Source organism: Colletotrichum navitas (genome assembly GCF_030913465.1).
Source record: "Colletotrichum navitas strain CBS 125086 chromosome Unknown LY79scaffold_86, whole genome shotgun sequence".
NCBI lineage: Eukaryota > Fungi > Ascomycota > Sordariomycetes > Glomerellales > Glomerellaceae > Colletotrichum > Colletotrichum navitas.
This window is the reverse complement of record NW_026850632.1, coordinates 117500-132598: the sequence shown is the minus strand read 5'-3', so window position 1 is coordinate 132598 and position 15099 is coordinate 117500. Positions and strand designations below refer to the sequence as shown.

The following is a 15099-nucleotide window of genomic DNA, read 5'->3' as shown; positions in this document are numbered from 1 at the left end:
CCGCCATCGCGGGGTTTTGGGGTTAGCCGGGGATATGCGTTTGCGAACGGATGTGCGTTGGAGGTTATCGTATTGGCTATCGCTATCCGCGAGTAGATGGTTTATTATCTACGGGGGGGTTGGATGGAGTCAATTTGCCGAGCCTGAGCCGCGAACAAACTTTGTGCGTCCCCTCGTGGTATGGGGCGATGCATGTGTCTTTTTGAGTTGCATCCCCCCCCTTTCTTCCTTGTCGTGTCATATATGTGTGTCTGCTGGGCGGCCGTGTATAATCTAACGCCTGCATCTGGGTAATATACTGACCGCTCTCGGCGCTTGGCAAGCGGCGCCAAATGTGGTCTTATGTGTACGCACACTGCTGTCCGTCAGTTTCTGAGGGTCGGTGGGTTGGAATGTCTTGGAGGGGTGGCTGTGCTCCGGGTTGGCAGTCTGAAATGTCTCTGCGAGTGACATGGCTGGACCGGGCCAAGCAAAAAGGCCAAGCCCAAGTAACGGAGGCCATATTGTTGTTGCCGTCGTAGGTAGCGTATATACACAGACGGAGCAGGACCTCCCTGCGCCGTGGTTGGCCTGCAGACACCATCATCGTCAGTCATCATACCGGACATGAAAGCACAAGAAAGGTTCCGTATGGACTGATGCTCGGGGGTCTTGGTGCCGCTACCTCCCCTCCCCTGTGGCCTTCTTGGTATGTGTGATTGCGCCAAGACTGGGCCGATGGGCGCCAACTGGTGGCAGATTTTAGGGTTCGGCGGAAACGAGGGAGGGGGAGTCGTATCAGCCCACTCGGGCACAGGGCGGCGGTGGCATTTTGAACTGTAGTTTTTCAGGTGGATTTGTGACTGGACTGGCATTTACTAGCGGCTACCGTTTGTGGGATAGCAGAAGTCTAATCTCCCTTTTTTTTTCTTTTTTTCTTTTTCTCTTTCTCTCTTTCTCGCCCTTACCCATGGCAGTTGCAATGTTATGATTTGTGTCTTGCGCCCGTTTTTCTAGCTACGGGAAAAATGCTTGTCCTGTTATACCAAGGTTGGGCTGATCCCCTCCCCGCCACAAAAGTAGAAACTCTTGTGGTCGCTGACGGAGATGGGAGAAAAACGTCACGACGGACGGGAGAAGGGTTTTGGTGATTAGATACAGATTATTCGCAGGCAGGCTGGAGTCAGCGGCTAGTCACAATCAAACGACCGCCTCCCCCATATACGAAAATGGCTTGATCTTGGCCAAAAGGCATTCGTAAGCGTGTACGCATAGTAGGACAGGTAGGACGTGCCCTTGGCACTGATCTAATCTCAGGCCGATGGGACATTCTGGGCATAGGCACAGACAGGCATGCACACAAGTGATGTGTAAGACTATGCACGCGCTACCTACTTACATCCAATAAGAAAAGCACCGGTCCCTATATGAGAGTCTAGTAAGCGTTACTTTGTCGACGGCTGACGATCTCGGACTCGGCGTTTATCTATTCGAGATGCATACACTATGCTGAGATATGGTCGTATTTCTTGACACGGGGATTCCCGTATTACGACAGAGGGTCGCGACGGGCTCAGCCACCAACGGACAGACCGCGCGAGCGTGCCGTTCGTTGCGAACGGCACGAGGTGATTGATAGCGGCAGTCTTTGCGGATATGGTCCGGCCAGGTCGCATCGCCATCCTCGACTACTATTCGCACATGGCACACTCACACACACACACACACACATACACACACTGTGGATACGTATACATTAGCGCGGACAGTATCACGGAAGCACGGAACCTGCAACGACACTTTATCGGCGATCGGCGCGCGGTGTCCGCTTTTCCTGCTCTGTTTTGCAGGTTCCATTTCTCTTCGGCGGGGGGGGGGATGACAGAGAGGAAAGTCGGTGACCAATCCAAGCATGAAGAACAAGGCGGACAGAGGCAAGACGTTCCGTGATCATAGGGTCCATATTGGGTACGGCACACGCAGAAGTATACATATCGAGTAGTGTACAGTTACATGACTATGTATGCGTACGAAACACCTATACTACTACTAGTACAATCAGGAAGAGGGATGGGGCCGACGGGTGGAGAAGGCTGAATCTCGGATACGGTGGTGGTGACGTTCACCTTGCGGGAAAGACGGAACGAATGATAATACAATTCGCTCTAGGGGGGGGGGGGGGGGGTGAGGTAGGAGGGGCAATAAAGGCAAAGATGCAACTCAATAGCAACGGAATGCTATACGATTACCTTCTCTAGTGGAGCTCGACGGTGGCCGCAGTGGGGACTGCTAAAGTAGGATGTACACTAGACATGCACAGATACGTACTATAGGCAGTATATCTGATGGCTTTGGGAGTGTACCAAGATGTGTGGCATGTACGGATACATACATACAAAACATACTCATCTGTAGAATAGGACAGGGATAGGGGTGGAAATGTCAAGCAAGTGGATACGTGGTGAAAAGCTGAACGGCACGACGCTATGCATGTAATGGTTTAGTACGAGCATAAATACGGATACAAATACAGTTATTTTAGGTATGTACGGTGTACAGTACGTTGTAGTTTTTTGTAATGTATAGTATATCCGTACCCATACGTGTATGCGGATACCAATGTGGGTATTTACAAGATGCACACTGGGAATACTCCGTACACAAGGTCTTTTGGCATTAGTGATGTCGTAGTGTAGCCGGTCGGTCCATTTTGACCCTTCTTCCCCCTCGGCCACCAAATGCTGCTGCCGTTGCAAGTAAGTGTCGTGAGATGCAGAGGCACTGCCCATGTTTTTAGCTTATTCCGTCTTTATTTGTTCTATTTTATTTCTTACCTCTACCCCTCTCCTCATGCCCCACCCCCTCCATTTTTCCATCACTGCACAGCCAGCCTGTTACAATGTACACCCCCACCCCCACCCACTAACCCTCAGCCGGACTTTTCCCAGCCACAAGGGATGATAGCCGACGGTCAAAAGTGAGCAGGTACGTATCTTCTCGGATACATCGGCCTCCACTCTAAAAAAGCTTGGTGCAGCGACTGTCGAAATAAGCTTGAATTTTTTTTTGTTCTTTCGAGAAGGGGGGGGAAGCGAAGGGGAGGGGAAAAAAAAATAAAAAGTTTGGAACGGAGGTACGTACCTGCACTGCTACTTGCTTGTTCCTGCCTGTGCTCCCCCTCTTCTTTCCTGCCTTTTTCTTTTGTCCTTCCTTCCTTCCTGCCTTCTGACTAGGTAGGTACCTACCTACTCGTACCTGCTGCCTTGAGAGGTAGGCATGTGTGTGTGTGTGTGTCTGCCTGAAGGATGCACTTGAGTGATGGCGATGGCTCCTTCCATTCCACGATGGATGAGAGGTACATGCCTCTCCATGCGCCTCACAAAGAGACGAAAGGTACTTTTGAGTTGGAGGGGGGGAAAAAAATCAGTCTCTCTCTCTCTCTCTCTCTTGCAGGATCCTACTGGGTAATTACGTACTACATACGTACTGTACGTACGGACTGCCTCTGCTCCATGTGTGAGGCGCCTCATCTCGTCCGATTCCATCCATTCCGTTCCATTCCATTCCCACCTCACCTCACATCGCCTCGCCTCGTCAACTCAACTCAACTGCCGCGAAAACTTAACCTCGAACCGGCGGCGCCATCCACACGTGTGCGTGTGCGGCGTTTGAAGGCCCCCATCCCATTCCGCCGTCCCAAGTCTTCGTATCCCGTGCGACCTTGATTCAGCTGGCCGAGCCACGGCCAAACCGAGCCGAATCGAATCAACGCAAACCAACCGAAACCAAACCAACCCGTCAACCTGCCAAGGCCGCGTCCGCATCGTCCACCTGCTTTTCTTTCGCTCTTGTCATCCAGTCTTGCCCATGGTGGCGGACTGCTTCCTCTCGGACGTACATGTGCGCAAATTATTTCTTGCACGACTGTCGTCTGACCGCCGAGGCCACTTGACGTCGTGCTGTACATACCTAACCTACATACACCTACCTACCTGCCACTACCGTCCGACGCTGGAACGGAACCCCGGCTTTTGACCCTCCCACCCCGACCCCCACCGTCATCCATCTCGCCGCTTGTGTACTGAGCTTTTCCCTGCCCAGCCATGGCTGATCTAGGGCGAGTTTCACCGCCGAGTAACAGTGTAAACCACAGCCCGCTGCTGCCGAGGGAACCCGAACGCGACCTAATACCAACAATTATTACCCGTCCTCCGGCGCCACTTTGTTTGGTTTCTGAATGGTCGAGGGCTGAAGCACGGCAAACGCGCCATCTGGATCAGTCGGCACCCACGCCAGACCCTGAAGGTAATCAATCCCACTCGAGCCAATCAATTCCACAGCCAGCCCGATTGAAGCTTATTCCCAAGGGTGCGCATCCCTCCCCGCTGACACACACGAGACGTAGTACGTCCCTCGCATGTCACCATTCGACCTGTTCAGTTGCCGCTGCCGCATACCCGTAACCGTATCTGCTATCCGGGGACCCGTGGCTTGCGGCCACCGGCTGATGGTGAGGTCTGGCCTGGAGCTTGCACCAATCCGAGCATGCTCGACTCGAATCAATCATACTCTACCCAATCACGATAGAGTCGTCGTCATCAGCCTCGCTAGTTCACGCCGTCTACCTTTAAAACCACCCCAAAAAAAGATTTGCCCATAGGTCGGTCTATCGTGGATGTGGAAGGACCATCGATGCTACCCTACCCGGAAAGAGAGGGAGAGAGAGAGAGTAGGTTCAACCACTACGCCAAACCAAGCTTATTCCGCGACGGCACAGCATGGGCCACAAACACACACGCAGTCTCTCTCTTCTCTCTCGTCCAAGACTCGTCCCGCTTGCTAAAAACCCAAGTTGCGCTCTTGCTCCCCCCTGGGGTCGTCCAGTGCCCCGTACATCTGCTACATACTACGGTAATAGGTTAGATCTGGACCAGGACAAACTCTTCCCATTGTGGCGGCGTGGAACAGTTGGAACTTGAGATTCTGAACAGCTCCTTCGGGTACCCCACCTCCCACATCCCGTCCACGACTCCTCGAGAAGTTGACGCAACCACGGCGGGCCCAGGGATGCGTCGACATTTTTGTTTGGCGGCCGTGTCGTTGATGGGGAGGAAGCCGTCCGCATCTTCCTGAATCTCCAATTGGTAGTAGGCCCATGCATCTCCCTCTTTGAATTTCCCGCTCGTTGATCATTGATCGTCATCTCAGTCCACGTACGGGGCTCTCCCACTGGCATCCCCTTCCCATTATCTCAAACTGCGCCCAAATGAATGGCCTTGTCATCCTTGATCGTCGTGGCCTGCACCAGCACCAAGCGTTCCAAGATAGTGGTACTTGCTGAACACCAAGCACGTCTGCCTGTCTTCAGTCGACGGTTCGTGGAGTTTGTCGAATTTGTCAACTCTGCTTGCTTGTTGCGTAGTACCGTGGATTCCCGCTGTCTGGGCTATTGATCGGCGCCGTCCTACCAACACACTCGCGCACCCGCTACAAGTGACGGAAAAAAGGGGAAAAGAAACCCCCCCCCCTCAAAAAAAAAAACCGGCAATTCAGTCGGCGTAACTTACGCCAAAGTCGAGGGCCTATCCCAGACACCTGCCCTCTCCCTCGGGTCTACCATATTGCGTAGGGATGTGTGTGGCATTGCGCGCGCTCGCCCTTTTTCCGTCCTTTGCCTCCAACCCCTGGAAGCTTGACTTGCGGCGGTAACCCTGATTAGGTATCACTCACGTATCCGTAACGGTGGGCTCCAACTGTCGCTAGATATATCCGTACATAGATAATCTACCTAGGCAGCAGCAGCAGTATAGCAAGCGCTCACAGCAGCTCTCTTTCGGCGCACCGAATCAAGCATAACGACACTGTCGCTATCGGCAGGCCGCCGCAGCCAATCTCAATCTCGACTGTCGCTCAATCCGTTCATCTCCCGTAGGTCTCAATCTTATACCCCCAAGTGCCAAGACCCCCCCCCCCCCCCCATAGACCGTTGCTAAGGCCGGGCAGGCTTTGGACGACGATCCAACACGAGACCACCGACACACAAGCATCCATCCACATGGCGCCCACAATTCGCTGCCGAGGCCGTCATAGTTGTGGCCCATTCAGTATCCATTATCCGTACACGAGAGGGAAAGAGGCAGCGTACGCATTTTTATGGTTTCAAGGAGCCTCATTACCAATCCGTATATCCGTACATTCTCCAGCCCGGCCCCATTCTTTCTGTCACAGTCGACCTTCTTCGTCGATTAGGCGCACAGTCTATACTCCGTATATGTGGTTTGAAATGGGATCCTCCAGTGACTGCGTCACCCTCTGTGTCCCCCTTGGTGTCTCCAGTGTAGCCTCATGTCCATGTCTGCTATCTTGGGGACGTTTAGGTGGCCGCGGCGACCGACCCTACAGGGGCGAGGGGGACGGACACACGCCAGGCATTGACCAAATAAATGCATCGGCGTCTCACGGCACCTTGACATGGATGGGAAAAGGAAGTTCCTTTGTTCAGGAAGTCCAGGAAGGACGCCTGTCGAGAGATGAAGACATATACACACACACGCACACGCACACACACACACACACACACACACAAACGTACACTCGGCCGACGAGACTAGCCCTGTTCATCGGGTTTGGTTGAATGCACGAGAGCTTCTCCTTTGGAAAGATTGCTCTCGATACCTTCCTTGGGCGGGCTTGATCGTCGTCCCAAGTCCCCGCGCAACTCGCCCTGTCTGCCTCCCATCATTCATGCACATCGCCTGTCTTTCCTTGGTTGGCCCCAGGTGCGACTCGGTCAATCGGCCAGCTCGGCCTCTCCTGCAGAGGCCGCTCAGGGATGGTCCAAGAGGCAATTTTAGTCGGGGAAAAAAAGGCCGTAGACTCACTCCCCTCCACACCCCCCCCCGGTCATCTTCTTCAGTGGATCGGCTGTGACGGCGCGCCAAAGGGTGACAGCAAGAGAGAGGGAGAGAGAGAGAGAGAGAGAGAGAGAGAGAGTCACAGAGAGAGAGAGAGAGAGAGAGAGGTGTGTGTGTGTGTGTGTGGTGTGTGCTCGAGCTCAGGGGAATTCCAGAAGGAATTTTGGGTCACTCGGGTGGCCTCCACTTTCTCTGGTAATCTAGGTACAGTACATAGATAGTAGACACACTAGTTTAGTATTGCCTTTACCAAGTCCCAAAGTCACCTTAATCCTGATGTCTTGGCCACACTCCTTGACACCCCATTCTTTTCCTTTTCCCCCCTTCACCCCTCCCCCATGCTCCCTTTACAACTTTCTCTCTCCCCTCCCACACACCCCCCCTATGAACTCTGCTGTACCCCTGTCTCCTTGGCTAGTCCCCCATTCCCTACCTAGTAGTAGACTGCCCTGTCGGCGAAAGCTTGGCCTGGCCGGGGTGTGCGACTGCTGCTTAGTGTGGGCTTGCGCGTGTTGTATCAGGATATATATGGTACAGGTGCTGCTCCAGCCAGTCTGACGGACGGCTTTGATCTCCATACCCGGCACGTCTCGCAAGCCTGCCACCACAAGCATAGAGCTGTCTTTCTCCATCCATCCATCCATTCATCCCTCCCTCTCGCTCTCTCGCCCACTCACTCACCCAAGCAAGCAAGTCCAACATCCAATTCACCCTCTCAGCCAAACTCTCCACCCTTTCGAAGCTTGACGTGCGACTCAATGCGACTCAACCCATCATCTCCTTAGTCCGTCGTCATTAAGCTCCTGTCATCGTCACCCGTCGCCTCCTGCGAAACCCCATCATCTCATCAACAACAACATTGCCGCCTGCCGCCGCCCTGGGCCACCGAGGGCCTTCAGAGGAGGTAACCGCCTATGCGACACCGTTTTGCGTCATCCAGCATACGTAACTACGTTTCTCGTTCCCTCTTTCTCTGTCTCTCTTTCAAGCGCTTTCATTGCTTGGTCAGCATCCCCTGACCACCACGCATCTGCCCCCCTCCCCCTCCCAGTCTTACGGCAAGAACAAACATAAACGGATTTTCTCTCCGTGTCTCTCTCTCTATCTCTCTTTCTCTTAAGCGAGTAACAAAAAAAAGAAGAAGAAAAAAAAGCTTAAACCCTCCTCGACTTTACCGCCGAGACGTCTCACCTTGGCTTGCCTTTGGGTCATCTCTTGGCGTGACAGAAGGACACCATCAGTTCTGGTCACGGGGGTTCTTTTTTAAACTACGAGCACACAAAGCTCGGCTTAACCCAAAATCCTCCCTCCCTGTCTCCTCCTCCCTCTTTATCTTCTCCCCCACCGTATTATACCGCAGATTTGCCGTCCCGTACCCACAGGGGTGGCCATCCACGCCGGCCAAGCAGCTTGTTTGGTCCAAGGCAACTTGTGCCGATTCCTATTCAAGCTATCCCTGTCTTGGGCGAACTCAGTGGGGCCGTAGTGGAGGACTCTCGGAAGGTTACTTTGGTACACACACTCTTTTCTTCCAAAGGGCGCTTTTCCTCTTAAAAAGGTTCCTTCCCATCCAAATACCTTCCTCTCGACTTTAAAGGTTCTTGGCTAGCCTCACCACCACCATCATCTATCTCCTCCATCCTTCTCCAATTCCCTTTATCCATATCTTCTTCTCCTTCTTATTCTCCTTCTTCTTCCTTCCATCTCTCCTCTTCCCTTCCACAACCCCATTCTCGTCTCACCACACATTCGTCCATCACAATGGAAACATACCACGGGTTCGTGCGGACACCCGCAGACGCCATCAAGCTCTTCGAGGCTTGCAGACTCGGCCTCTTGCCTCGTGTCCAGCGCAGACTATCAGAAAAGGAACGCCAATCTATCCGGTCGGGCTCAGTCTTCGTCTGGGACGAGCGGGAAGCGGGCATGCGGAGGTGGACCGACGGAAAGTCCTGGAGCGCCAGCAGGGTGTCGGGAAGCTTCCTGACCTATCGCGAGATGGAGGGCAAGCGTGGCAGCGGCTTCGGTGGCGGCAGACGCGGTGCCGGCAAGACCCCCGACTCGGGCCGCGGCAGCGACGAGGACCAAGAAGACGGCGAGCCCGAGGGCTACCGGTACAAGGCCGACGGCCTCATGAAGCAGTCCTTCAGCATCACCACCTCGACTGGCCAGCACCTCCACCTCATCTCGTACTACTCAAGACCGCACCCCGGATCACCAGAGCTCCAGCAACCGAGCACCGACCCGCAGCTCAGACACATCACTCCCATGAAGGGCATGTACCCGGAGTCGAGCCTCCACGACAGCAACCCTACCCCCGCCCTGACGAGAGGACCGATGCTGCAGCAGACTCCCTACGTGGCACAACAGCAACAACAACAACAACCGCAGCAACAGCCCATGCCGCCGCAGGCCTACCCTCCTCAGTACGCCCAACAGCAGGGCTACTCGTGGCCTCCATCGCCCGTCGCCACTCCTCCCTACAGCCACTACACGACTTCTCCATACCCGCCGCAGCAGCACCAACCGCAACATCAGCTGCCGCCTCCTCAGGTCTCGCACTCGCCCGCCCAGCCTCCTCACTACGCCCACGCGCCTCCTCCCCCTCCTCCTCCTCCTCACCACCTCTCTCCTTACGAGCGCGCGCCCCTACCGCCGCCGACGGCGCAGAAGCCCCTGGCCCCTTACGCCTCGCAGCACCAGTCTCCCCGTCTGGCCCACGTCCAGCAGCCCCAGCACCAGTCGCCTCGCCTGGCCTCGATCCAACAGTCGCGTGCCTCGGAGTCCCCTCGCATCTCCCATCTGCAGGCTCAGGCCGCCCAAGCCGCCCAGGCCGTCATGGACCCCAGGCTCGGCCCGCGAAACAACGGAAACACCCTGCCAGGCATCAACGCCGTCTCCAGCGCTCCCCTCAACGGCCACCCGCTCGCGCGCACCCCGCCCAACCGCACCTTGTCCGTCTCGCCACCGAGAAGCATCCACTCCGATGCTAACGGCGTCGCGCCCCTGCCCAACAAGGCCAGCCTCTCGGCGCTGCTTCTACACCCGACTCCCTCCGCCTCGGAGGCCAGCAGCGTGAACCCCAACAGTGCCAACAGCTCCCCGCGGACGGGTGGTGCCCTTGCTGGGCTTCCCCCGCCGGTTGACCGCCCGGCCAACATGAGCCACGATGTCAAGGCTCTGCAGGCTTTGGACCGCAAGTTCTGCATCTAGAAGGGGCAGCAGAGCCGAAACACAATAAGATAAGGAGGGCGGGAGCGAGTAAAAAGAAAAAGGTGGGATGGAAAGGACGTCTAACCGAAAAGACGGGCCCATGATTTGCATTATTACACAGTAGCCAGAGTTGAGCTTCTTTTGCCGTCTTTTCTATCGGTTGTTTTTGATCTTCAGCATCGCCACGGAGTTTTGGGAAACACCAATGCCTTGCCGTCTTGGCCGGCTTGGTACTTTTTTTTTTAGTGTTTTTTTTTTTTTTTTTCTTGGAATGGGCGGGATATTCAGAGATCATGTTAGATCCTGCTATCTGGTTCACGGGCGGGGAGGGGGTCAACTCGGATTTGCATCACGGTACAAAAAGGTCGTGTGACGTGGGAAGGGGTCACCGCAAGACTTGTGTGTGTTCACAACAGTCGTTACTTGTTTTTTTATCCTCAATTATTTTTTCCGTTTCTTCTCTATTACCATAGTACATAGCTTTCCTCCAAGAGATCGCCGAGTAGCCGCACTTCTGGATATCGCCGAAGCAGCGGGAATAGACTGGCAAATTTGACCCAAACAAAGACGAACAATCCCTCCCTTTGCTCATCATGTGCTATACGTGGGTACCAGCAAACGCGGGCTGCCATGAAGTTGAACTTAGTCACCGTTGCAGACCAGTTTCGAACGGGTGGTTCCCTGTAGTCCGACGGTCACAAGCGAAGACGGACGAGCTCCGGAGACAGGTCCACCACGAAAGAAAAAGAAAAAATTAAGGCAAGGCTAATCAAAGCCAGACATGGCAAGGCAAGGCAAGGCAAAAAAGACTGGAAACCCAAACTCTCGCCAGTGGGGAGGGGTCGGTTAAGCGGCGTCTTCTCTTACTCGACGAACTGACAGCGGTGTATTTCTCAGATGGGGGACTCAGGTGCAAGCTTTCCGCGACCGATTGGGTCGTAGTCGTCGCCCTCCTCCTCCTCCTTCTTCCTCTCCCCGGGGGGGTCGTACCATTCATGGGACGGAGGCCGAGAGGTCTCTGTGTACCGGGGGGGAGCACTCTGTGGGACGCACGCACGCATGGGGGGGGGGGGGGGGGGGGTTCCAGCACGGCCAGCACGGCGAGGATGATTAGCGGGATGGCGGACGTTGTGCGTGTGTGCTCTCGGGGGGACTAGGGTAGGGAGGTACATGTATGCCTACAGCGTTTACGAAGTATACGGTATGGGCAAGTTGGCCGGCCGTCCGTCCCCCCCCGTCCTCCAGCGGAATGGTTCTGCTGGTCAGGGCGCGGAAGTGTGAAGCATGGGGAGGGGGGGGAGGGTTACGGAGTCCAGTTGAGGATACATGGAGTGCGGTCGGGTCGGGTTGGTAGTGACTGAGCCGATGCGGGAGGGCGAGGCTGGATTTCCCGAAACCGACTGCCGGTAGACGCGTGGATGAAACGCCCTCGTTCGAGGGTGCGAGTTGTGTGTGTGCGCGTATGTGGGTGCGAGTGGGCATAGTAGGAGTTCGCGCAGGACAGGTAAAAGGGCTTAAACACTAACTAGTACTTGCGTGTTTGTATGGACGACGCGGACCCCGACTCCCCCCCCCCCCCCCCCCCCCAGTCGATGATGGCCAAAAGGCCCGCGGCCGCCGTTTGTCGACGGGACAGGCCTCAAGTGCGGTGGGCCAAAGTCGGCATCCTGTGGAGAGAAGTGTCATGGATGAAGTTGTCGGCGAGTTGGGCTAGATACAGGGTTCCGGGGGGTGGTTTTGTCGGATTATACGTACATGGGCCGGCTTTTCTTCCCTTTCTTGCACTTTCTTATTTCTTTTTTCTTTTTTATTGTTCCTTTTCGACACCTGCTCCTGGTATGGATCTGGATGATCTACGTTATGGGTGGAGGGGGGAAGGTCGACTCATGACTGCATATGGGGCTCTGGAGGCTAGTCTAGTCTAGTCTGGTGAGTAACGCCTGACATAATGAAGTGTATCGTTCCAAGGGGAAGAAGGGGGGGCAGTCGAACGAGATGGGAAGACTTTGTTCAGGGACTCTTGGTTGGCCAAGACCGAGGTCGTGAACCTTGACGTACGTCAGTGTCGTTGGGTTCACGGCTTAGTTTAGCCTTTTTTTCATAAAAAATATAAAAGTGGCGTGGAGCAACTGAACTACTTATTTGACTCTGCACGCGCATGCAAGAGAGAGAGAGAGAGAGAGAGAGAGAGAAAGGAGGCCTCAGAGACACAGACACAGATACACAGAGGCATAAGCAGAGAGAGCTTGTCTTGGACTCTGTCACGCCGGCAAAAGCCCGGGACCAAGGATTGATCTGTCAGGTTTCGAGTGGTAGACGTCAACGTTTAAGCGTAAGAGAAAAGCATCAATGATCGTCGTCCGGAGGGTGTGAGCGGGCTCAGGGAACATGTGCCAACACCGCATGGAAGAAGTGTTATACCACAGTGGCCCTCGGCCATACCAGACGGCCTTGGATGGGATGTTGCTTGTTGCACGGCCGTCGCCCGTACCCGAGTCCCATCACCGTCCTCTAACCGCCCACACCCCCCCCCCCCCCTTTTCCCCCCGTTCCCATCCATCGAGTACGAGGGCTTTCTTTTTTTCCCTGTTGGTAAATAGGTATTCATCGCTGGCCATCGTGGGTCACCCGGCCGCCCTCTGCAACGACGGGGGGGAGACAGATGGAGAAGGTTGGTCGCATTACGGCAAGAAGCTTATGGCATGGCTGACTGAGCTCCAAATGGATGGATGCATGTGTGACGGCTGACAAAAGCGGGAGACTTGCTACGTGCGTGGGGCCCCCGTCCCCCTTCTCCGTGCCTGTTGTCGCAGGTGAAGCAAGGCGAGTTGAGTATGACATTCTCAGTCTCTCTCGGCTTCAATGGTGTGTGTTGGACGGGAGAGGGCGAGCTTGTCTGTTCTGTCCTGTCCTGTCCTGTCCTGTCTCGTCTAGTCTTGCTCCCCACCCGCTCCCCGTTGTCAGTTGGCCAGTTCACTTGAGCTTGAACTGGTGCGCCGGAATGCGAATGCAGCGTGAGGGCGGTTACGTAGTGTGTGATAGGTGCCGGTAGTTGTGCGGTTAAACGGCATCCAAAGCCCCGGGTGGCACGACGCACACTCCCGGGACGGGAGTGCCGTTGCTTGCTCGCACGGCGAGGCGCAGCACATGAGTTTGTTCCCGATCTCTACCTTATTTCTACGCGACGCGTGCTAGCACAGATCTGGCGCGCCGTCCTTCACCCTTTCCCGGCGCACGCAGCACACTGGTATAAGCTCAACGCATCAGACATGCTTATTTTTTTTATAGCAACAACGTTGTTTTTCTCTTCTTGTCCGTCTTTCATCTGCCGTTCGTCGACTCTCCAGATCCCTACGTTGCTCGCTCTCCCTCCGTATCTGGAGGCTTGTGGAGGGTGGTGGAGGACAATGGCTCTGGATTGGTGGCATTGGTGGCTTCGTCGCCCCCGGTTCACGGCGATCCGCTGGCTGGCGACGCGCTAAGGGAGAAGAAGAATAAACTTGAAATGGGCTAGAAGCTTAGCATTCGCGATACGCGCGTGCTTAACTCTACCTTGGAACAAGGGGTGAAGGTGAGTTTACCCAATCACTGTCGAGGCGCCCGTTACGCCGATCTCTGGTCTCGCCTACATCGTTCAGAGGGGAAAGGAAAAAAACGGACGCGCAGCATCGTCACGTAGTGGACGCGATCGAGCAAGCATGCATAGTGTCAGTTTCATCGGCGATGCCTCCTGAGCATTATACGATGTACGACGTCGCCGTTCTTTCACGCACACACACACACACACACACACGCACGCCCTCCGCTCTCCCCTTCTCTGTGAGCGTACGCCCGCGGCTGGCACTGTCACGCTCCGTCGGATTTATCAGATTTCATGGTAGGGTGTACGTACTATGTAGTTCCGGTGCCAAGTCTGAGCGCCGCCATTAATCGAATAAAGGAATGAATGACGTCGGTCGCCATGGAGGAGTGTAATGGTAAAAGGGGGTGGGGGGAGGGGGTTGACGGACACGGAGTTTTGGGGCCCTCGGGACCGTCTATCTATGCTCGCTATACTCCGTATAGGCTTGCAATCTTAGTGTATCCGTACAAATACATACAATATATCGGTTACTATGTGCCAGAAGCCCACACGCATTCCCACTTTGCTTGGGGGGCAATGCTTCCAATCTTGAACGTACATTGTACATTACTATATACAAAACCCAATACTTGGATTGGAGGGGTCACGACGCCAAGACTCAACTCACAATGTTTAAGAAGGGCCGAGTCGAGTGCTGGACTAGACTATACTTTCGGCCAGGACGAGAAAGTGACTTTGATGGTGCGTGCGGTTGCATTCCGCGAGATGACGAAGCAGGGCGCTAGTCGCCGAGGAGATTCTTGTCGGTGCTCACGCAACGCAAGCGTGCCCTTCCGCTGGGTCACAAACATCCAAGCTGCCACAACCCGACGATCTCGTTCTTTCCTCGCATTTCCCAGTGGGACTCTGCCAGGTGGTGGTGGTGGTGCTCGCGGCAAAGGAGGCGGGCGGGCGGCGGGGGCCACGGCTCCCGGTCCTCTACGAATACTCAAAACGCCAACGAGGCAGGCCTTGACGAGCGGTGGCGGCCCTGGTGGATAAAACGCCCTGGGGTAAAGTTGCTTCAAGGGGTCTTGGCCCGCCGGGGCTAATAGAACAAACCTGCAATGTTTGGCAGGATTAGGAGATTTAGGATGGCTTGGCAGCAATGGCGTGTCGCGAAAACCTGCTTTGGGACGAAGGGGGATGGATTAACCTCGCCCAAGGTGCTATTCCTGTCGTGGTCTCTTCCCTGCAGGTTTGTGTTTCTACTGCGTAGAGTTTCCGGGCTTCCAGTGGTTGACTGGTCGACAACCCGGGAGTTGCTCGACACATCTCCTCTTGGATTGGCTACCAGATTACCCCGGGCGATCCGTCATCTGTGCAATCTCACGAGGTCGAGAACTTCTCCCGTCACGCCGACCACTCAGA

General features: G+C 55.0%; 6 protein-coding genes across 6 annotated transcripts; 4 read left to right on the top strand and 2 right to left on the bottom strand.

The window, feature by feature from the left end:
• Positions 1-321: 321 nt before the first annotated feature.
• LY79DRAFT_399184 (uncharacterized protein) lies at positions 322-1008 on the bottom strand. The gene has a single exon (XM_060553006.1). It carries the CDS (start codon positions 852-854, stop codon positions 366-368), a length of 489 nt encoding a protein of 162 aa, XP_060409363.1. The 5' UTR covers positions 855-1008; the 3' UTR covers positions 322-365.
• A 4904-nt stretch (positions 1009-5912) lies between these two features.
• On the top strand, positions 5913-6712 carry LY79DRAFT_399155 (uncharacterized protein). Its single transcript, XM_060553005.1, has 2 exons — positions 5913-5932; positions 5983-6712. The coding sequence occupies exon 2, from the start codon at positions 6035-6037 to the stop codon at positions 6611-6613; it is 579 nt and encodes a 192-aa protein (XP_060409362.1). The 5' UTR covers positions 5913-5932; positions 5983-6034; the 3' UTR covers positions 6614-6712.
• Positions 6713-8654: 1942 nt separating this feature from the next.
• On the top strand, positions 8655-10106 carry LY79DRAFT_673412 (Gti1/Pac2 family-domain-containing protein; the record flags this gene model as incomplete). Its single annotated transcript, XM_060564170.1, has 1 exon — positions 8655-10106. One exon carries the CDS (start codon positions 8655-8657, stop codon positions 10104-10106), a length of 1452 nt encoding a protein of 483 aa, XP_060409361.1.
• A 1081-nt stretch (positions 10107-11187) lies between these two features.
• Positions 11188-11681, bottom strand: LY79DRAFT_567908 (uncharacterized protein). The gene has a single exon (XM_060558931.1). It carries the CDS (start codon positions 11586-11588, stop codon positions 11217-11219), a length of 372 nt encoding a protein of 123 aa, XP_060409360.1. The 5' UTR covers positions 11589-11681; the 3' UTR covers positions 11188-11216.
• Positions 11682-13300: 1619 nt separating this feature from the next.
• LY79DRAFT_567904 (uncharacterized protein) lies at positions 13301-14064 on the top strand. The gene is made up of 2 exons (XM_060558930.1): positions 13301-13990; positions 14047-14064. The coding sequence occupies exon 1, from the start codon at positions 13376-13378 to the stop codon at positions 13586-13588; it is 213 nt and encodes a 70-aa protein (XP_060409359.1). The 5' UTR covers positions 13301-13375; the 3' UTR covers positions 13589-13990; positions 14047-14064.
• Positions 13793-14774, top strand: LY79DRAFT_399069 (uncharacterized protein). Its single transcript, XM_060553003.1, has 2 exons — positions 13793-13990; positions 14047-14774. The coding sequence occupies exon 2, from the start codon at positions 14053-14055 to the stop codon at positions 14728-14730; it is 678 nt and encodes a 225-aa protein (XP_060409358.1). The 5' UTR covers positions 13793-13990; positions 14047-14052; the 3' UTR covers positions 14731-14774.
• Positions 14775-15099: the final 325 nt, after the last annotated feature.

Bases quoted from the DNA above. Each gene is read 5' to 3' on its own strand.
- LY79DRAFT_399155 (XM_060553005.1), top strand. From the start codon at position 6,035: ATGGCGCCCACAATTCGCTGCCGAGGCCGTCATAGTTGTGGCCCATTC.
- LY79DRAFT_399184 (XM_060553006.1), bottom strand. From the start codon at position 854: ATGCCAGTCCAGTCACAAATCCACCTGAAAAACTACAGTTCAAAATGC.
- LY79DRAFT_567904 (XM_060558930.1), top strand. From the start codon at position 13,376: ATGCTTATTTTTTTTATAGCAACAACGTTGTTTTTCTCTTCTTGTCCG.
- LY79DRAFT_567908 (XM_060558931.1), bottom strand. From the start codon at position 11,588: ATGCCCACTCGCACCCACATACGCGCACACACACAACTCGCACCCTCG.
- LY79DRAFT_399069 (XM_060553003.1), top strand. From the start codon at position 14,053: ATGACGTCGGTCGCCATGGAGGAGTGTAATGGTAAAAGGGGGTGGGGG.